Below are 22,721 nucleotides of genomic sequence, written 5' to 3' on the forward strand. Positions count from 1 at the left end.
TAGTCATCAACTATTATTACAGAATAATCAGACCGTACTGTGAAATATACTGTAAAAAATAGTTTTTCTATCTCAAATTTTAAAAATGTTTGCTATTAATCAGTTGAAATCTAAACCAATTAATGAAACACACATTTACATGAGATTTGTATTTTACGAATAAGCTTAACGAATAGTAAACAGCCGACAGTTTACGTTGCTTTGTTTTGGTATATCTTCTCTGCTTTCAAATACATCGATATTTGTCACAAGAAATCGATGTTTATACAAAGTCCAAACACATCGGATGCATCGATAATGCAATCGATGTTTCTCCACCTCCAATCATGAGCAATGTGTGAATGATGATAACATAAAAAACGCACAACAAACTGACGCTTAAAATTAGCAGAGACAACTGCAGCCAGGCCGGGCTTGATTGGGGAAGGTAAGTGTCAATCGTACACACATACACACAAACAAACACGCGCACAAGATTCTGTGGGCAACAACAAAATGCAAAGTGCAACTGAGACAACAAAATATTTTTGCTGACGTCTCGCTTGTGCCAGGCCAGGACACCAAAAAACGATTAAAGCAATTATAGACATACTTTATAACGTTTGCAGCAACAACAACGTACTTGGCTAACGACACGTCAACAGAATACAACACAAAAATGTATTGCCTGCAATGTTTATTACCTGTGCTGCTGATACCAAAGCCAACGAATCCAGCGTTAATGGAAACGCACGTCATGTTCATAGTGCTCTATTTGATTGGATTCTTTCTGGAGCGCAAGCCATGCACCATATGCAGTCTGGTGTTTCTCACAGCCGTCTCCCTAATCTGCTACAGCGGCGTTGGCAACTGCATCTTCTGGGGCAACTGCGAGGGACATCATTGCGAGAATGGCTAAGCGGCAAAAGCAACTACAACAACAAATTATGCTGCATCCTCTAACAACAATCATCAGTCTAGCAAAATAGTCAACGACGAAACGATAACACGGTGCAGAACATACAAGAAGAAGAAGAGAACGTGTGCTAAATATAGAAAAATATATATAAATCATGAACAATTTGCATATTAATCGACAAACAACAACAAAATAAAGGCGAAAAGAGTTACAAGCGAAATAATCAGTGATAAAAAGTGAGTGAGTTAACAGAGTTCTGTTACGTCTATGTAAAGTGTGTGATTTAACAGAGTTCTGTTACGCCTACGCCTGTTAGCAGTGAAAAACCTTGGAGAGACTAAAAACCAAAACAATGAACGAAACTGAAACCGAAACCGACTTCATCCCAACGTTCGATCGATCGCATAACCGTTTCTACTACTCGTTCTACATTACGTATTTTTAGTTGATAACTTAGCTAAATGTTTCCCAAACCAAGATCCATCTCCCCATCCGCATCCCCATTTGAAGTGTATTATTTAAGAAGCGCTACAAAATGTATTGTAAATGTGTGGTAATGAAAATTGCAAACCTCCCAGCTTCCCTCCCCAATCGCTGTTCAGTCCGTCAATGCAATTCTACAATTAGTCATATATAAATATTTATATTATACATACATTTATGTGTATTATTTAAATAAATAATTGTAAAAACGACAAGAAAAGAAAACTAATGCTGTGCGTCCTTCCATTTTGGACGTTGATATCGGTTGTTCCCCTGTCTTCTGCACATGCAAATTGTATATAATTACACTGAAACATACACAGACACACATACACACGCACATACGCGCACAAATACTATATGTACACACTATTAGAAATATACTTTACACATTAATATATACATATGTATATGTAAATCTTCATATATAAGTATTTAAATAAATTGTGTGAAATAATCAGAAATGCTAAAGACAAGATATATTTGATTTTCTACATTAAGACGCGAGAAAAATTGTTAATCACGAGATTGATTGAATTATTTAAAAACCAAAAAACAAACAAAAAGATTGATAACTAACGTAACGAAAAGAAACGAAATAATGTTTAGAAACGAAATAAAAAAATTGAAAGCTGTAACTTGAATGTTGTTTTCATTCAAAGTTTATCTAAAACTATTTACAACTAAATAATCTGCAATCCCTAAATGGTAATTGTACAGACAGCTCAATATTTTAAGAACTGTTCTAGTTTATAAGACTTTTAACCAATCCCAATGTAAATTTAAATCCTGTCGTAGTATTTTTATATTCATATTCTGATTTCAGTTATTCAATACTTTATTCTTTTTTATGATTATGATGCTACTTTTCATTCTATTTTATTCCCAATTCTAAAAAGTTCTACTTTATTTTAATCTGAAATGCTAGATAAGATATATTGACTCTTTATTAACATGGAATTCTACTAAAGTGCTTGAAGCTAGTCAATTTCTTGACATCTAGTGCAATCAGTCTGGAGCTGATAACTGAATTTTTCAATATGCTTTCAACTCAGCTTTATTAAAATGTCTAATCTTAAATATAGATTATATATTCGCTTTCATTGCAATCACAATTGTAATAAAATCTGTCTCACATTGATTGCAATTGGATTTAATGGCTTGACTCTAATTAATATCAAAGACAAACAAGTTTTCTAAGAATTTCCTATAAATATTTTCAAAACGATTCCCATTTTGATTTCCAATTATCCACAATTTTATTCGCTTCAAAATGTATGTATATAAAAAATTTACAATTTGTTGTTTGGTTTTGTTCGTTTTGTTAATTGTTTTTAACTTACTAAAAAAAACTAGTAAAACGTATTTAAAAATAAAATACAATAATTTATGTACAAATTTGCATCGGATTTATTTTTTTTGTTTGTGAAATACAGGCCAGGGCGAAGAATAAAAAACAAAAATCAAATCAAAACTCGCGAAATGGAACTCAAATTGTTTTTCATTTTTTTTTTATGATACTTTTGTAATTTTTCACATCAAATTTGTTGTTGTTGTAAACGAGACCAATTTGGAATGTTATACACACACAATATATCGATATACAAATATATAGATAGTTATATATACGAAAAGTAGTACACACATATATGTAGGTAGATAGATATACATAGATAAGTGGAGAATACAGATATGTAACATATATAGATAGAGATTTGGAGGGGAGATTTCGAAAGTTAGGGCCAAAACTCAAAAATTTGATTTCATTGCTTTTCTTTTTTTTTGGCGTTTTGGGAGGCTGCTGTTGAGATGTTTTTGTTTTGTTCGGAATCGAGCATCGGAATCGGATGACGCGACATGGTTACAAAAAATTAACGACAATTACAATACAGATTCTGATTCAGATTCGAATTCGAATTCGCAGAGCAGCAATCACAGGCATGGTGTTGTTGTTACTTAAACGGAACGAGGCTGGACGACTGCAAAGAGATTTAGAGGGAGAGAAAGGGATTAATATTTTATTTAAGCAAGTAATAAAGTTACCCATTTTTAATAAAAACAGAGCACCGACAATTTTCAAAAATATACCAAATTAATATACCGGTGAATAGACTTAGTATATTTATAGAGCAATACATTCGGATTATACCGCAAAAATACTGAAATATACTTATGACTATATTTGGTATATTGATAGTGTACTAAATTTAGAATATAAAGCAAAAATACAAAAATATGCCGGTGGATATGGTATATTGATAGAGTACTACATTCGGGTTATACCGCAAAAATACTGAAATACACTGATGGCTATATTTGGTATATTGGTAGCATACTGCATTCAGAATATAAATTAAAAATATTTAAATATAGGCTATACATGATATATAAGTATAGTAGTCCATTTACAATATACCAAAAAAATTATAAAATATACCGAAGGTTGTATTTGGTAAATTTATAAAATAGTACATTCAGAATATACCACAAAAATATAAAAAAAGGTCATATTTTTGTGGTATATTCTGATATTCAATATACCAAATATAGCCTTTGGTTATATATAGAGCATCACATTCAGAATATAATATACCGAAGGCTATATTTGGTATGCTGATAGAGTACTACATACAATCTGCCTGTCATATGTACATTTCCTGCAGACACTTTGTTATAATACCCTTCTACCCTAAGGATATAGCTTTATACTCACAGTGTGGTCGCTGCGACTCCTCGGAGGCAGCACCGCCCTCAGCTGGCTGCATCATGGGCACTGGAATGCGCACCGGTTGCGCCAGGCTGCGGCCAAAGATCATGCGACCGAATGGCACCTGAGCGGGCTGATCGGGCATCGGCGGGGTCATCGTGTCGCGTGGCTGCTCCGGCAGCGGTTGCAGAATCAATCGCTGGATCTGCAGCTGAGGCGTCTGCTCCTCCTGCTGGTCACTGGACTCCTGCTCGCGTTGCTGCTGCTGCTCACGGGGCTGTTGCTGCTCGGGCTGCTGCTGCTCGGACTGTGCGGAGGAGGTGGATGATTGCTCATCCGATGACATGGGTGTCTCGCTGTGCTCATCCTCTTCGCTGGAATTGGAGCTGGTGTTCTCACTGGAGTCGGCGGCCTCCTCGGCGGTCAGGCGACGCATCTCTTCGGTGAAGCGATTCTCGGCCATGCGCTGAATGTTGCGCAGATCATCGGCGGTGATGCCCACACGCTGCAGTGCCAAACCCAGAGGCATGTGCTGGATCTGAATCTGTGGCATCTCACGCTGTTGGGGCATCTCACGCTCACGCTGCTGCTGCTGTTGCTGTTGCATCTCGCGCTGCTGTTGCATCTCACGCTGCATCTGCATCTCGCGCTGCTGCTGGGCGGGAATCTGCATGGGCACATCATCGGCCATGTGGATCTGACGGAAGGGCAACTGCTGCATGTGAATGCGCACGGTTTGCACTTGGGGTTGCTGTGGCTGAGGTTGCTCCTGTTCCATGCGTGGGGCCTGCATCACCTGAGGAGGCATGGGGGGGACGCATGGGCAGATGCTGGAATGGGGGAGGAAGCTGACGGATGATGATCGAACCCTGCTGGGGCAGCTGCTGTTGCATTGCCGGAGGCATCATGCGCTGGGGCATGTGGGTCAGGGGCATCTGGTCGGGAATGCGGCCAAAGGGAATGGGCACACGCTGGAAGGGAATGAACATGGGACGCATGGGTTCATCTTCCTCCGAATCGTCTTCCTCTTCACGCTGACGCTTGGCTTCCTTCTCCTCCTTGTCTTCCTTGTCGTCGCCGCCGTCGCAGAAGATTGAGATGCGTTCGCCGGTGATGCGTGCCTTCTTGGGATCGGTGGTCAGATTGACGCCGAAAGGCAGCGCCACAGTCTTCGAGGGTGAGTCAACAAACTCCTCGGCATGCTTGCGCTCCACCACGCAGTTCATGCGGGATCTGCAAAAAATGTTTATTAATAAATATATCTATATTTCATTATTTAGAAAGTTACTTCTTGTTGTTGCGCAGAATGGCGGCAGCCAGATCGCTCAAGTCCAGCTCGAGCGGCATCTTGCCGGGGAACTTTTGCAGCTCCTCGGTCTCATCGCTGTCCGAGTACGAGTTGTCGTGCTCACTCACAGTCGGCTCAATGTCCTCGGCCTTGGGGTCGCGCTTCTTATCCGCATCATCATGATCCAGATTCTGCAAGTCCTCGCCGCCATCGGATTTGCCCAGCAAAGCTTCAGCACGGGGTAGTTCCTAAAATTATGGTTGAATAAAAGATTAGAAATCACTTAATACTTAGAAAGGATTTCATTATTTAAGCACACTTGAGAGATCTTTAGACTACCCCAAGGAATCGAAAAAAAAAGATTTTGTAGCTATAATTGTCATGCACAATATGCAAATACAATTTTTAAGAGGATTTTTCTAGCTAAAATTAAATTATTTAAAGCTGCTAATCCATGCTAAATTATCAATAAAAATATGTAAACAATTCTACACTTCAAATACATATTGGTGGTCTATTCAAATCCACGAATTCACAGCAGAATTCACAGTGAAAAAATTAATTATTTAATAGTCTCTAATCCATGCAAAAATCTCATTAAAATAAGCACCTTTTTTCGTTACTCAATGACTTTGCAAATAATCTTGTATTGTCAACAAAAACAAAGGAACGTCGTTCAATATTTGATAACTCAGAATGCTTTTTAGCATGTCCACAAAACTAACAAAAACATTTTAAGCTATAAAGTTTAATCTATAGTATTTTATCGGATAAAATATATTCTATCCACTAATTTAATGCAAAAGTATAAACTACCTGAAACTGTAAATATTTTCCAGAATCCAAAGGGATATTTGAAAACAAAATTAAAATATTTTAAAGCCACTGATCCACGCAAAAATCTTAATAAAAATTAGCAGTTAACTCTAGAATCCTAAAAAAGATGTTTGTTTGCAAAAATTAAAATTCTTTAAAGCCACTAATACATGCAAAAGTCTCAATAAAATTAGCAATTCTTGGACGGCTGTGCAAATAAACTCGTATAGCTAAGATTTAAATCAGCAAAAACAAAAAAACGCTTTGAATAAATCAGAGAATCTCTAAAAAGATTAAGAAGTTAATGAGCAATGAAAAAGCTAAAGCGGCATAAATCAACAATTTGCAATATGTAATTTTAAATAAACTTAAGTTTGTATTTGAAACAGATGACAAATTTTTTTAGGAAACATTTTTAAAGATGTTTTCAATGTCAACAAAGTGCTAAACTTTAAGAAGATTGTCTGCAAGATTATATTTAAAAAGAGAAGCAGTGACAATTACAATTGTCATTTTTGTGATAACTTCTGAAATTCTTAGTCAAGCTTCAGTTCTGCCGTGTTTTAAAAAAGTTTCAATGTCAGCAAAGTATTTATGATTGAATCTTAAGATGATTTTTAGATTTAACTGAAGACTGGTAATTGACTTGTAGTCTAGCTAAAGAAGAATGAAAATTACAATATTCATATACTTTTCAGTTAAATCAAGACTCAAATTCTATCGTGTTTTAAAGAAGTTTCAATGCCAACAAGAAGATTTAACTGAAGTCTGATAATTGACTTGTAGTCTGGCAAAATAAAAAAAAGAGTGACAATTACAATCGACGCTTTTTGTGTTCACTTCTGGAATTCTCAAGTCAAGTCAAGGCTCTAATCCTGTTCGTCTCCGAAAAGCATGTCTAACATGTCATTTATTTGACAAGGAAATGTTTCTGTTTTGCGTTTTGTCTTTTTCATTTTGTGTAGATTTTTTGTGTATTTTTTTTTTAATTTTTTTGCTCTGCGTTGTTAGAAGGCAGTTAAAATGACTTGGGCCATCGAACACGTACGAAACCAGGCAGCAGTATTTGAAGTACATACAGTGACTGCAATTGTTATGTGCCACTAACAACAACAATGCGACGTTGTCGTCAGAAGATGTGACCCCAACCTACATACAAAGCTGAAGCGAAGCGACGTCAACTGCGACTGAAACCAAAAGTAAAATGCCATAAAAATAAACAAAATGAGCAAAAGCAAAAAACACACACATAGAATTACATAAGCACTCGAGTGTGTGTGTGTGTGTGTGTGTGGTTGAGCATACTTCAAAGCAAACAAAAGCAAAATTTAAATAATTTGTTGAACAAAACAAGAGAGAGAGAACAAAAATCTCATTAATTCAATGCGACGCAGCTGATGATGATAATGATGGTGATGTTGTTGTTGATGATGATGATTGATAGTGGGAGCCAAGAGTGTGCCGGAGGGGCAGAGGCAGGAGGGACAGCAGCAGCACCTGCCCAGGGGCAGAGCGCCCACGCAAGCAGCAAGTGATTTGGCTTGGCTTGTATACGCCTCGTAATACATATATCCGGTAGCTGATGGCTTCGCTGCCGTTGTTGTTGTTGTTGTTGTTGCTTTTGCTGGGTTCTGGGTCATTATCTAGCTTGACATTGAACAGATTGAGCATCGCGGATAGAGCCGCTTAAGGAAATGCTATTGACCAATTGAGTAAACATCGCAAAAGCAGCTGTGCAATTGCAATTTGCCAATTTCCATACGTAATGAGGCAATGGAATGTTTTTTGCGCCCTATTTTCAACATTAGTTCATTAGCGAGCGGCGCTTTAAACTATAGTTTAACTGAGTCATGGTGCCAAGGCGTGTGACACATAATTGCTTTTCGCCCGAAATCAAATCAAAAACTTCAAAAATTTCACTCAAGAAAAAAAAAAAGCGAAAAATAAATAAAAACAGAAGACAGAAACTAAACCAGTTTGACAACAACAACAATCGAGTCAACTCGACAAGTCTGTGTTCCAGTTCGCCCCCTTCATTAAGTCTGTTTGCTAAACTTAACTCCGGTTTACAGCTCAATTTGCTGTAAGCTTTTTTGTTGGGCGATTTCAAGGCCAACACTGAACTAAACTGCATGACTCGAGTGAACGCGACAAGATAAGATCAAATTACACACGGCACAGAACGTTCAATAAAAAAGAGAGAGAGAAGAAAAAAAAACAATCACAAATGCGATAATTAAATGTTTACACTCTTTTTTTTCTATTGCAATTATTGTTCCATATGCCTCACACTCAATTTACACTTATTTTTAGACGTTGACGCAAATGTTTCAGCATTAAAATTCTAGAGGAATACAACAGAATTTCCTTTAGAAAAGCCAAAAGCAACAGAAAAGAGAATTCACAATAATAATAACAATAATAATAATTCCGCTGCCGAAACAAATTTGCACAATCGTCAAATAAATTAAAGTATAAGCATATATTGAGTGTTATGTGTGTGTGTGTTGGCATTACATAATCGCCTGCGGGCCATAAGTTGTTGATGTTATTGTTGTTGCTGGCTTTTGTTTGCGTGCCCAAAACGAAAGACTTAAGCGCGCAACTTGCCTTAAATGGCAAACAGTCAACGCGTCTTCGTTTGTCGGCCTCTGCTTCTGCAAGTGTGTGACTCAGTCACAGTCAGTGTGTGTGTGTGTGTGTTCGTGTGTGCGGTTACAACCCGTCTAACTGTCTGTCTGTCTGTCTTGGCTGTCCGCTTGTCTATTTGTGTGACGGTGCCAAGCGGCGCCAGCCGGCAAAAAGTGACAGCGACTGCATTATGGTTGCTGCTTCGACTACTGCTGCTGCAGCTGATGATCTCTGGCATTTTGCCGCGCCCACGCCCGCTCCCCCCGTTTGAGCAAATCAGGTTTAGCTATGCACAGACATTGCAACATGCAGCACTCAAGTCTCTAGCTTCGACCTCATCTCCCTCTTCGTCTTCGTTTGGCTGCTGCTGTTCCGTTTGCTGCTTTCACTTTGTGTATGCCATTTGATTCGCCAATTGTTGCCACCGATGATTATGTCGCAAGCAACAGCAGCAGCTCCCAAACTCCACTTCATTGCAGTCTCTCCCAGCTGTATCATTTCGTTGTCCATTTAAGCGTCAAATTATGGGAATTTCGCTTGATTGAATTTTTCCATTTGCTGCCTGCCGCAGCAGCTTTACATAAGTTTTGTGTGTGAGAGAGTTTTTCATCGCTGTCGAGTTGAATAACCCGACTCCCAAATGGGGCAGCATCATTTTCAATGCAATCGTATGCGATTCAATGCAATGCAATTCAATCGCGGCCTGCGACTCATCATTAAATTTAATTGCCGCTGCATATTAATGAATGGCATTTAATTAGTTTGATTGCTTATTGTTTATGTACTTTCTGTTGCACGCTAATTGAATATTGATGACGTCGCATAATGCCGTTGCATGCAAATGTGATTAATAATAATAAGAAAAAATAACTTAAGTGCCATTAAATTTGAATTATACCCTGTGCATACTACATACTCGATGCATACCCTATGGCTGTTAACGCCATATCGTTATGGTTATGGTTTAATGATTGTGTCTATTCGGTTACATGAGTGAAATTTCTCAAGGAAGCACGCAACACGCTAATTCAATTTGCACTTATACAATTGCATATGAATATAGCTATGAATGTATGTATGAATACTTCGGTTTGAATAACTCATGCAATCGTAGAAATCATTAATTTAACACTCGATGACAACTGAGGTTGCAGTTTAGCATATCCAATCGATTTATTTCCTTCTTCAAATCGCTTCATGGCTTTATCACGTATACGACTGGGTCAATGCAATCGCTTGAGGAAACCCTTTAGTTTGATCTCTGATCTTGCATTTACAAGTCACTTTTTTAATCAATCTTTAGCTGTGATTACATTTTTATTAATTTGTTGAAAATCAGTTTCGATGTTTCTTTGTAAACTTTGTAAACAACAATTTTAATTGTTTTTTTTCGTAATCTTGATCTATCTCTAGTTGAGTTTACATTCGTTTTTATTTGTTGAAAATTATTTTGATGATTTCTTTGTAATCTAGAAACAATTTTAATGTTTTCTCGTAATCATAATCTATCATTAGCATTTTTATTTATTTGTTGAAAACCATTTTGATGTTTTTTCATAATCTTCAAAAATATTTTGTTGTTTATTTGTTATCTTGAAATAATTTTGTATGTTTCTTCGTAATCTTTTTGGGTCAGTTTTTTTTAAGCTTTCCTTTATTGAATAGCCTTAAAATGCTGCAAGAAATTGTTATGAGCTGTCAAGTGCATTTGGCACACAATGACTCATTTAAATTTCTAAAGAGTTTGAGGTGTCTTTGTCTTGTGATCAAGAACGAAATCGTAATATCATAATAACTGTCCCTTGCTCTTTTTAACTTGTGTAAAGTCTTTATTATAATTACAAGTAATAAAAAGTATTTCTCCCATATTGCTCTCTCTCTCTTTAAATCCGAAGCTTACATTAAGGAATACCTTTTCTCAGCTTTTCTTTTTAATTGTAAACACTTAATGTAATGTAATTCTCCCTTCACAAAATACTCTTCTAATTAGACTTTGAAACTGTAGAAAACTTGAAGTACATTTAGCATTCAGCGCATTGTTTTTCTTATGGGTATTTCAGATGCTTTCAAAGCTCATAAAAAGCCAAAGGTTGAGATGTGAGATTATTGCTGGCTTTGGAATTTCCCATTCCCATTTGCATTTCTAGCTAAATGTTATCAGTATAAATAAGTTTATTGCACAGAAATATTTGTATGGCGCGCACACAGTGAGTGCTAAAAGCGTGTGCATACACCTTCTTTTTGTGTTTTTTTTTTTCATTTTATTGAAACTAAATAGTGCGTGCAATAAAAAATCAAGAAATCAAATGGGAAAACAACAGCGAACGTTTGTTGTGTGTGTGTGTGTGTTAACAGCGGCAATAATCAGAAGCACGCAGCTGTTGTTATAAACAAATGTATATATATACTCTATAAGTAGTTGAAGTTGTAGATATGTGCCGACATTTTCCGGTAATTATCATTAATTTGGCTTAATAATTCGAGTCTGTTGCGGCTAATCGGCGAGTATAAAGTTTTGTGGCGTGTTCAGCGAACGATGCAAAAGGCAATAACAACCACACACACACATACACATACCTTAGCGTATGTGTGTAGCTTACCTAACACAATAATTTTTGTATTTTTGGACTGTGCGCAAAAAAAAAAGCTGACACCGCCTGATACGAGCTGGGCGTTTATTTCCCTAACTCGAATCTCTCAGATCTCTGCGATATAATCGCTGTGCATTGAGGCGTGCAACCAACCACTTAGCTGCCGCTTGCCACATGCCCCCACCGATCACTTCACTTACCTTGTTCACCTGCTGCAACGTTTCCAGCATCAGCTCTTTCTCCAGCACCGAGTCGAGGGCCTGCACCTGATCGCATGAGGCCTTGGCCTGCAGATAGGACGAGGCCAGAATGAAAGCGCCCAGAATGAACGAGGACACGATGATGGTGAATGCGGTGATCTTGGCGATCTTCACCGAATTCGCCTGACGCTTGTAGGCCTGCAAAAACAGTTCACCAAATTTGTAGTAATAATCGCATTTAAGCATTTAAGTTTAATTAATTCATTTACTTTTTTTTGTGTAATTACATTTTTAGACTCGTAAGTAGCTCATTTTGCGTTTGTGATTGTGATTGTTAATTGTGATTGTGATTGTGAGTGCGCTCTGTGCTCTTGAGGCTTGACCTTTTTGGCGTTGCGAGCAAAGTAAAAGCGTTCACCTTGTCTTTGACTCACGTTTCATAGTGCAAAAGTGCAGAGCAAAAGAAAACGCCTCAAGGAAAAACCAAAAAAACATATAACAAAAAAAAATCGAGTGTCAAAGCGAAAACCCGAAAAGAAAAAGTCGAGGTAAAAGAGCTACTTGATGATGAGAATTGCATAATGCGCAAATGCTGATTAGGCCAAACGGTGTGCGATAACTGCCAAGCGTAACTGTAACTCGATTAGATCACAGTCTCTCTCTGGCACATAAATATTTGCATAGTTTTTATAGGTGCCAAAATTGCCAAGATCATGTCAAAATAGTCGAATCAGCAAAGCAAATATGCTTGCAGAGCGTTAGCAGGAAATACCGCAAAAATATACTGGCGAAAATTGAGGAAATGAAATTTGGCAACAGCGCATCTGTGTGCTATGAGTAGCCCCAAAAAACCCAGTGAAAATAAAAGAGAGGATAGTTTTTTTTTGTGTTTTTTGTTTGCTTTTTTGATTTGGGTGAGGCCACAACTTCGCATGAGTGTGTGCGAGTGTGTGTGTGTGTGTGCAGCGAAATGTGCAATTTTTTACACCTTTGTGTGTTACTACGTGAGTTTTGTGCCCATTTTCATGTTTTCAAATGCAATTGCGAAAGTGAGTCGCAGTCGCAGTCGACGTCACAACATCATCATCGTTGTTAAGCGCGAAGTGTAGTGAAGTGAACTGAACTGAAGTGAAGTGGAGTAAAGTCGAGTGGAGACGTAGACATAGACGTAGACGTAGAGAAGAAGAAGAAGAAGAAGTGAAGTGTGTTTTGGTGAATGTTAGAGGCAAAGCTACAACAACGACTACAACAAAACAGCTGTTGCTCGTTTACCAATGGATGGTTGATGGGTTTTTTACTACACTGCTGTTGTTGCTACTGTTGTTGGTTGGTGTTGGTTGGTGGTGTTTTTTTTTGGGGTGCAGTTAAAGACAAAAGACTTGAGCGACAAACCTGATGATTAAAGTTAAAAAATCCCAGCTGTGTGGTTGTTGTTGTTGTTGTGGTGATGGTTGTTTTGCAGTTGTTTGTTGTTGTTGTTGTTGAGGTGCGAACAGGGGGGGGGAGATTGAAAAATACGAACATATAATATATATCTTTGATGATTCGATTATGTGTGTGCATTACGACAAAAGAAAAACACACAGCAAATGAGAGCAGACACAGAGAGAGTGAAAGAGATGAAAGGTTAATGAGTTACAGTGAAAGCTGTAAGTATACGCACACGGTGAATAGGGCTTTTGGCATGATTGATCACACAGCTTTGTGAACCCACACACATAAAGGTAGCTATTGAACTGCCATCTGTGTGTTAGATAACTGCTGGCTTTCACTGTAATGCAGCTGCAATTTATGGGCTGATGCAGAAAATGCGGAAAACTGCACAAAAATGCAAATCGCGCTTTATGCAAATTCAGCAAATCAATTTGCCAGCCCACAAACACGGTTTCAGAACTCACGAGAGAGAGAGAGAGATCTGTTTAGAGTCTCTCTCTAAATTGAGCCAGTTTCTCGACTCGACTCGACTCGAAGTGGATGTTGTCATAGCGGATTATTGTTATACTCATTTGTTTGAGTTTATCATTATTAGGTTTTTGTTATTTACAGTCGTGACTTTTGTATTAGATTTTGTATTAGATTTGGGTTTTCAACTGGTTTTCTATTTGATCTCCGGGCTTTTGCCATCCGACTTCAACATCGACAGCGACTGTGGCTGTGGCTGCGGTTGCAAATGAGTACAAATCTATTCACACTTATTTGTGCCGACATCAACTGCGCCATAGCCACACATACCACTTGTGAAGCCCTCACTCTCAGGCTCAGAGTGGTTTTTGATTTAGTCGGTTAGTCTGTGTTATTTTATTTTGCTGCTTTAAAATGTCAACGGGGGGTCGCTGTCAGAATCGCAGAGACAATTGTCAAAGCAGCGCACGTTGCATGCAATTGCCACAAAGCCTGTCAGCAGTCAGCAGGCAATATTGTAATCATAATAATAATTTAAAAAAATACAGGCAAAGAGCAAAGAAAAAAAAAACAATTGCATTAAAATTATCCACAGCCAAATTGCTTATGCATGCAGTTGCACTGTCTCGACGACGCGACTTGCTTAGTGAAAATGATCACGTTTGCAGCTGCGTGCAGACACAGAAAAAAACAAAAGACACAGACAAAGGCAAAAGGCCTGAGACACAGAGATACAGATACAGATAGAGGGACGACAACGACATATTGCGCATACGCGCTGTGTGCTCGCCGCAACGGATGTGCTGGCCAACACAGCGAACCAATTGACGCTGGCGAGTCAGTTGCTCAGTTTCTACCTTTAGATCTTGCTGACCTGCTTCTGCCTTACATAAAGGTAGCGCAAATAATTGCCACACTAAATGACAAAATGACATATGGAAATTGTAATTAGTTTGGTCATTCAACAATGACAAAAATTGTACGCATTAAAACGCAATCGACCAAAAAGAAACGCACAAAACTTCACAACAATGCAGATTAATATTTTTGTTAGTATACTAATGTACCATATATAGCATATAGTATGTCGATTCTTACCGGTGGCGGTTCGCTGGCCGTGCTGTAGACTTCGCTAGCCGCATAGTCGGGCTTCAGTTGCACGGTAGCCATGGATACGTTATCCTTCTCGGTCATCTATATAATATCCAGAGAGTAGATAGCACTACAAAAATATAATATAAAGACATATTTCACATTTATCCTTTTTGCATTGCGTTTCGTTTGCTGAGCACAGTTTTCCGTCTTTTCTTATCCATATTTCTTTTGCTTGCTTTGGCGGCACTTTCGAAATACGATATAAAATTTCACTTTGTTTCATTCACTTACATTGAAATTTTTGTTATTTTTTACGAAAAAGTAAAAGGAGTTCAATTTTATATGTTTGCGGTTTATCTGTTGGTATTTTTTTGGTTGTTGTCGGTTTTGTTTTTAGTTGGTTTTTTGAAAAAGTTGTCTGACCAACTTTTCAGAGCCTCCGCCAGGTGGATAACGAAAATAATAATACGTCTTTGTTGTACGACTGCCACTCGCCGTCTGAGGCCTCAAACGCGTTTCATTTCAGATTTTTCTACCAGATTTAAAACTTTTTTCAGCTGTCGCCGTCGACTGCGCTGCCGCACACATACATACACACATAGAGCAACACGCAGTAGCCGCACACCCAAGCTAAAAGCCCAAGCACACGATCGGCAACGGCAGCGACAGCGACAACAAAACAAAAACGAATAACGACGAAACGAGAAGCGAATAAAAATAAGAGTAAAACTACAAAAACACACACACACACACGTACATACAGTACTCACATACACTTACATTGTCAATTGTTGTGTGCTTTGCAACCAAGCTTGACATGAAGCTTAAAAAGCTTTCAGTTGCAGTCTTTTGAATTCTCAGATCACCTACACAAACAACAGCTGCAGTAAAACTTTTAAGCTGGCAAATTAGAATTTTCTGAATTTTGAAGATTCCAGTTATAAAAGTAAAGTTTTTGAAGTAATTGGTATTAATTATTAGCTCTTATTTCATATACTTGTAGTTCCGATTCTAAACAACGACACAATTGCATTGTGTTTTTTTTTGTATCTACAAAATATAAAATCAATTATTTCATCACACAAACACTTTTCAACATCAAATTAAATTTGTTTTTTTGCCGCGTCTGACCTTTTCTTGTCGATTATCAAGGCAAATTTCGTAAACATTCGGCATTTCAGGATTGATAAATAGCAGAAGCCCAGTAAATTGTTCAAGCATTCGGTTATAAGTCGTGAAGGAACGTAATTCAATAGGCGCAGACTAGCCAAGGATCCATATAACATCAGGACTGCATCATGAGATGGCTGTACATTTTACTTTTATTCCTGGCGGCCGCACTCGGCAGGAACGGATATAATTATGAATATAATGAAGACTTAGGGACTTTTTCCATCCCGTTTAATGGTGGGCTGACAAGCACCAGTCTTGCTTGGTAAAATTCTATTTTTGGATGAAAAATGAAATGAAAAGCAATTAAAAAATAAATAAATTAAATTCTCAATAGAATTATTATTTCAATGGAAATTACAGATCCGTTTGACCAATATACGTAAGAAATTTAGCAGACAATCTTCAAGAAGAAATTAAATATAATTAAAAGTCAGTTAAAATGAAACCATGGATATAGTATTGATTTCCTTCATTTGTCATCAATATTTTCTTATTTCTAACGGATGAGATTGGGACTATGAGTTCGTGATATCTCTCTAAAGCGTATATTTGATTATTTACAATATTTAGACTAACTCGGTACATCGTGACATCATGTCAAAGTTTAAACACATATATTATATTATCAGTTCATAACTAATAATCGCAATGAACTTATAAAAATCCAAATCTGACGGTATTCACAGTAAATATAATTCTAAGAATTATATTGTTTGCAATGCGAAAAGTCTTTTCTGTGAATCAATTAAAGCAAAATTGATAATATTGCTTTGGAATGTATAATAAGATTTAATTGCGTCTTGAGTAGATTATCAACCAGATTGCATTGCAAATATAAAACGTTTCCTTGTCGATTATCAAGGCATCGCGGGGGCGAATATAAAAATTACTTGAATGAGATGTTTCCCCACACGTTCGATGGTGGGATCCAATTCAATACTTGGATAAGAAATTAAATAAAAAGCAATTAAAAAATAAATGAAAACTCAATAGAATTATTATTTCAATGGAAATTACAGATAATTCAGAAATTTAGCAGACAATCTTCAAGAAGAAATTAAATAGTATTAAAAGCCAGTTAAAACGAAGCCATGGATATAGTATTGATTTTCTTCATTTGTCGCTCACAGACATATTGTTATCACTCATGGAATAACAATATTTTCTTTTTTCTAACGGATGAGCTCGGGATTATGAGTTCGTGATATCTCTCTAAAGCGGATATTTGATTATTTCCATTATTTAGACCAACTCGAAATGAGCTTATCAATGCAGGTGGTGAGCAATGTTAATTAAATAAAAATAAGGTCAAAAGCCAAATCTGACGGTATTCACAGTAAATATAATTCTAAGAATTATATTATTTGCAATGCGAAAAGTCTTTTTTGAGAATCAATTAAAGCAAAGTTGACAATATTGCTTTGGAATGTATAATAAGATTTAATTGCGACTTAAGTAAATTATCAACACTATGAGAGTTCAAATACTATACAAATATATTCATTAATTTAAATGTAAAATTGTTATAGTAAAAAGTAAAGCTACATAATGGAACATTGTTGTGTAAGTTTTTCATTGAAATAAGACGGAATTGATAAAAATTTCCATCATATTTATATTTTTTTCGGTTTTAAGTTTTCCCTTAGTATTTTTAAATAGTTTTAGTTATGAACTATATAAATTGTCTTTCTTTAGGAAATAATTTATTTAAGAATTATTATTATTATTATTATTTCAATGCGATTTGACAAAAATTGTTTGATAAAGGAATAAAAACTCATAATTAGGAAAAAATAAATGAATGTATGTCCCATACTTATATTCTGATTGAATCAATAAGCTCGATCATTTGCGTGTAGCGCAACGCTAAAGCTTGGCATATGAAAATTAAAGGTACCCAATACATTCGTGTACACACAAATTAAAACTCGGATCTCGTAAAACTAGCTTCGGTTCAAAGTTGTTGGCGCTGACGTTGGCATCGGCAGCGACGTCGCAGTCGACGTTAACGTTCACGTCTCAGCTGACGTTGTTGCTGCTACTTCAGCTGCTGCAACGGCCGTTGATCAAGTCGCCTTTGTGGCAGCTGTTGCTGCTGCCGCTGTTATTGTTGTTGTTGTTGTTGTTGTTGCACCACTCAAACTTGTTGCTGCTTACGAAAAAACCAAAAAAATAAACATAAACTTTTCGCTTTTGCTGTAGTAGTATTGTGTTATTATTGTTGTAGCTCGAATAATTGTTGTGGCCACAACAACAAATCATTGCACTCCACAGATACATTTATGTACACAACATCGAGTATATAGTAACATATACTTGGTGAGTGTATGACTCGGGTTCATCTTGATTGCTTCAGCAGCTGCCACTGTCCGCTGAATGTTTGTTTAGCTTTGTCCATTTAACCTCTCGCCACACACACAAAACACTTGAGCTCAAAGCCAGCTTGTTGGCCAAGCAAATCGATGCCATAACTAAGCGTATTGCATTGCACATTTCAATAGCAACTGCAAAAGCAGTGAACGCAGAATAAAGTTCGATATATTACTCATACGCCACGTCGCCAGCTATTAGCTTAACTTAACTTATGGCCAATCAAATGACCCGAAGCATTATCATTATGCCAAAGTATGACCATCAAATTAGTCGCTACATTTTGTGAGCGATTAACATGAATAGCTCTGAGTATTATTTTTATTATATTTTTTGCTGTTTTATTAATATGAATTTCTCGTTTGTTTTCGGTTTTTTTTTTATTTGTTGTGATCTTTATGATCTTTTGATAGCTTACAACAGCTGTGGCTGTTTTTTGTTTTGATCTCTGTTTTTCGGCATTTTCGGCTTTTTGTTTTTCGTCTGTCATTCGCATTATTGGTGCTTGTCGCTGGCATCGCCGAATCTGTTATTTAATTCTTATAAATGATCACATATTGTATATATGAACGAACGCATTCAAAGCGAGCCGAAGATTTGCCTTGCTAATGTTTTATATCATGCTAGATGCTCGTTTATTACGTCTAGCCAATATCTTCATCTAACTCGAACTCTGTTTTTTGTTTGGGGAATGACCCAATGGCCGATGGCACCGGCTTCATCTTCGTCTTCGTTTTCAACTCCGACTTCATCTCCATCTCCGGCGCTTGTCCATTTCCGTTATGCAATCTTTGCTTTATTTATGTTTTTTTTTTTTCTTAATGTAATTACATAATTTTTATGTTTAAAATGTCACAAGCCAACGAACGCAGCACACAAACTTTAACTTTGGAGCTGAGCTCAGCTCAACTCACATTGAGTTATTAGTTATTAAATTTCTTTTCTTTTTAAGGGTTTTATCTTTTATGTTTTTTTTTTTTGTTTTGCGTTATGCAACCCAAGACGCCCAATGACCGTTTGGCCCACGCTTCACTCGATTCCCAGTCGGTCGGTTCATTAAACGTTTGGATGCTGCTGCCCCCTCAGTTAAAGTTGGAGTTGGAGTTGAAGTTGAAGTTGAATTTGAAGTTGAGGCCAATTGCCAGCTTCAGTCTTCGCATGACTTTCCATTTCTTTTGTCTGCTTTGCTGTTTTCATTTTCATTCAATTTCAAACAGATCTCCCCCAATTTGCATATAATTTGTTTGTCAAATTAATTAACAATCGAATCAATTGCAGCAAACAACGAAACGTATCGCAATAATTATGTAAATATGCTTATCTCTGATTTATAAAACTCGCATACAATTCCAACTTTATTTAATCTCTTCGAAATTATTAATGTTCTTGGGCAATTCCCAGTATTTATGCAGGAATTTGCATACATAAAAACAAGTTGCGTATCTGGTTTCTTTGCTAAATCTCGCTAAAGAAAAAGCAATAATCCATTGAACCATGATTTTGACTGCAAAATACTCTTCAGACAGAGGAAAGAACCTTTCAAGGTGGCAACTTTATTTAACACGTTCAAAATTATATGTAACAGCAAATATGATGATTTGATGAAGACTAAATAGATGCAATTTTTGTAATAGTCGTCAACAAAAAAAAAATATGTATAAGTTAAATTGAAGTACATTTTTAAAAAATGTTAATTGTATTATTTACAACATATCGGCAACTTTGATAAAGAAAGAAAGAAATAAAGAAATCTTCAGCCGAGTGTGCTTGGATAAGTGCACAACAGTGCGGTATTATTCTTAAAATATACAAAATAATTAACCACAAAAATACTAACAAAAAAAATATTAAAGAACATATTTAGCATATCGATGAAGTACTATACTACATTCAATATATACCATATATATATACTAACTTGTTTGCCAAAGCTCTTACAGAAGGCGTAATTTGCAATACAGAAGCAACTTCTACAATTAACATACAATCCAATTCTCTGGAATCATAAATACCATAGTTATTATTGAATATACCAAAGTCGTGTGGACTTTTTATTCGAAAATTATGTCTCTATCTCTAATAGTCTCCGAGATCTAGGGATTCATACGGGCAGATAGAAAGGTAGACAGATGGTCAGACAGACATACGGAGATGCACATATTGTCTTGGCTGTTGACGGTGATCAAGAATTTACATATATATTTTATAGGGTCGGAGATGATACCTCCTGCCTGTTACATATATTTCCTGCAGGCACAAAGTTATAAAATTCCTCTCCATTATGGGAATTGCGTACAAACATTAAAAATTAAATTTTATTTCAATTGCACGGCAAAAGATAGATTATATGTTCGCACATAAGTGATGATAATAAGTTTTCGTTCATTTTAAAGTACAAAGTTAGCTTACAATTAATGAAAAATATGAAAATATTATTACAACTTATAATCGTTAAGGTACCTGTTCTTTAGACTATGCTCCGCTACTCAATAAAATTTAAATATCATTAAGTAACATCACTTTAAATTTTTTATAGAGTAAGCTGATCCACCTACACTTTAGCGAAAAGCAGACTTTATACCAATTGGCATCAAGAATCACTTGTTAGCTTCCACAAAGACTGGTTTTCATAGAAATTAATGGATAAGACTAAGACTATATTAATTCAATTGATGATCGCTTTGAATAGAGAAGAATAATTCGAATTTCATGCAGAAATTCTAAGACAATTTTTAGTTCTCTTTAAATGCCAGAAAAAGAACATTAGGGATCGAAATTCATGGCATAAAGAAAGAGAACAATAATCAACTTTTATTTTATGTAATTACTAGTTATATTTTGCATACGAAAAATACTTAATATGATCATAGCTTAAATAATTTGCTTAGCTGCTGTTGAGTATAGTATAATACCCCATTTCAAAGTCTACAGAGTAAACAGCCATTGCATGCGATTAATCAAAACAATAACGAACTGAAATTGAAATAAATTCATATTATAGTTAGATTCAATGAGTTTATGTTATTTATAGACCTCACCGTAATAGCCCCCCACAACATGAAGCCAGCGCAGCACGTGAAACGTGGGCGACGGGGAAACGGGGAAGCCGTCACCTGTTTGCTGGAGCTGTAGTTTGAGCTGGAGCTGGAACCGGGGTCTGGACAGATGATAATCTGGTCTGGCGATGGCTGTTTATATGCACGTCGCATCCCCGTCGTGGTATGTGGATGTGTCTACTGCGCATTTAATGAGCGGGGATGATGCCAAGTTGTTAACGTCTATTGCCAATAAGTTACGGGTTTGAGGGACGCGCTGGAGGGAGGAGTGAAGCTTGTAAATTTCATTTTCTTTTGGGATTTTTGCTGTGTTTTTATTTTGATTTTAACTATCGCTAAATTCAATTTACACTAAAAAAAAACAGCGATGAGCCGAGCGCAGACAACCTGTATCGCAATTTAGTTGGGAGCTATCTCAGCTGTGGGAGCTGAGTGTGTGAGCTGGGAGCCGGCTGGGACGGTACCAAGCTACGACTTGGCACCATCGCTGCCAAGTCGAGTCAAGCGAGCCGGGCCACATGCCTGGGAATTGAGCAGCAAACCACAACAAATAATAATAAAAAAGCAACAACAAATAAAGTAAAATAAAAGCAGCGAAAACAAAAAGGAAAACAAAAGCGCTTTCAATGCGAGCTTACTTCAACTCGCACTTGATGCAGCCGAAACAGCGCAAGATACTCTAAAAGATACTGAAGTACACAGATACTCATTCACTCACACAATCACACAATCACACACACATGTGTCCAACAACAACAAGCACAGTAAAGCTATAAATAATAACAAGTCGCTCGATGCTGTTCAGCTGCGCCATTTTGGCTCGGCTTCAAATTAGCTAATAATAATACTCGTATTGAAAAAAGTCCAAAATAAAAAAAGCAAAAATAGTTAGCAAAAAACTTGTGAGAACGCTATGGAGGCGATTGCTTGACTGAAAGTTACCCTCTAAACGGATAAAAAATACTCTTAATTCAGTTGGAAATTCTTAAGACGCATGTGAAGACTTAAATGCTTTAGACCACGAACAATAGATGGCGCTAATGCATCTTTGCTTCTGAGGTATCAACAACTTTTTGTGTTTGTTACGCATTTGAATTATTTATTTTGGTAAATATAAAAATTAAAAGTAAGTATAGATCATTTATAAATTTATAGTGCATTAATTTTCCTTACAATGCATATAATTATTTCTTATTAAATTCAGTTCCAAAGAAAAGTGTATAAATTTACATATTTCGTTTTTATAGCAGGGAGTGGAGATAATTAATATTTTTAGTAATTTTCTTAGAAGACTTTGTATTTATGCATTCATTATTAGAAATTTACACATTCTTAAAATAGACTTTTCATTTATCAAATTTTTGTTTTCTTTTCACACATCTCTTATTTAATAAAAATTATTTACAGAGTATTAAAAAAAACGCGACAAAAAACAAAACTTCAGACTCAAACGCATAGCGAAGATCATTAGCAATTTTTGTCATGCGAAATATGAACAATAAATAATAGAA

At 36.5% G+C, this 22,721-nt stretch overlaps 2 protein-coding genes across 2 annotated transcripts; one reads left to right on the top strand and one right to left on the bottom strand.

Moving 5' to 3' along the window:
• Positions 1-298: 298 nt before the first annotated feature.
• LOC132788688 (bladder cancer-associated protein) lies at positions 299-3,235 on the top strand. Its single transcript, XM_060796204.1, has 2 exons — positions 299-427; positions 609-3,235. Exon 2 carries the CDS (start codon positions 659-661, stop codon positions 896-898), a length of 240 nt encoding a protein of 79 aa, XP_060652187.1. The 5' UTR covers positions 299-427; positions 609-658; the 3' UTR covers positions 899-3,235.
• Positions 3,152-15,112, bottom strand: LOC132788687 (putative mediator of RNA polymerase II transcription subunit 12). Its single transcript, XM_060796203.1, is given in 8 exon segments — positions 3,152-3,360; positions 4,095-4,902; positions 4,904-5,321; positions 5,377-5,624; positions 11,615-11,812; positions 13,007-13,033; positions 14,615-14,738; positions 14,903-15,112. Coding segments are annotated over 7 exon segments (1,818 nt in total). The 5' UTR covers positions 14,711-14,738; positions 14,903-15,112; the 3' UTR covers positions 3,152-3,337.
• Between the last annotated feature and the right edge of the window lie 7,609 nt (positions 15,113-22,721).

Source organism: Drosophila nasuta, chromosome 3 (genome assembly GCF_023558535.2).
Source record: "Drosophila nasuta strain 15112-1781.00 chromosome 3, ASM2355853v1, whole genome shotgun sequence".
NCBI lineage: Eukaryota > Metazoa > Arthropoda > Insecta > Diptera > Drosophilidae > Drosophila > Drosophila nasuta.

Excerpts from the sequence above, each read along its gene's own strand:
- LOC132788688 (XM_060796204.1), top strand. The coding sequence starts at position 659 with ATGTATTGCCTGCAATGTTTATTACCTGTGCTGCTGATACCAAAGCCA.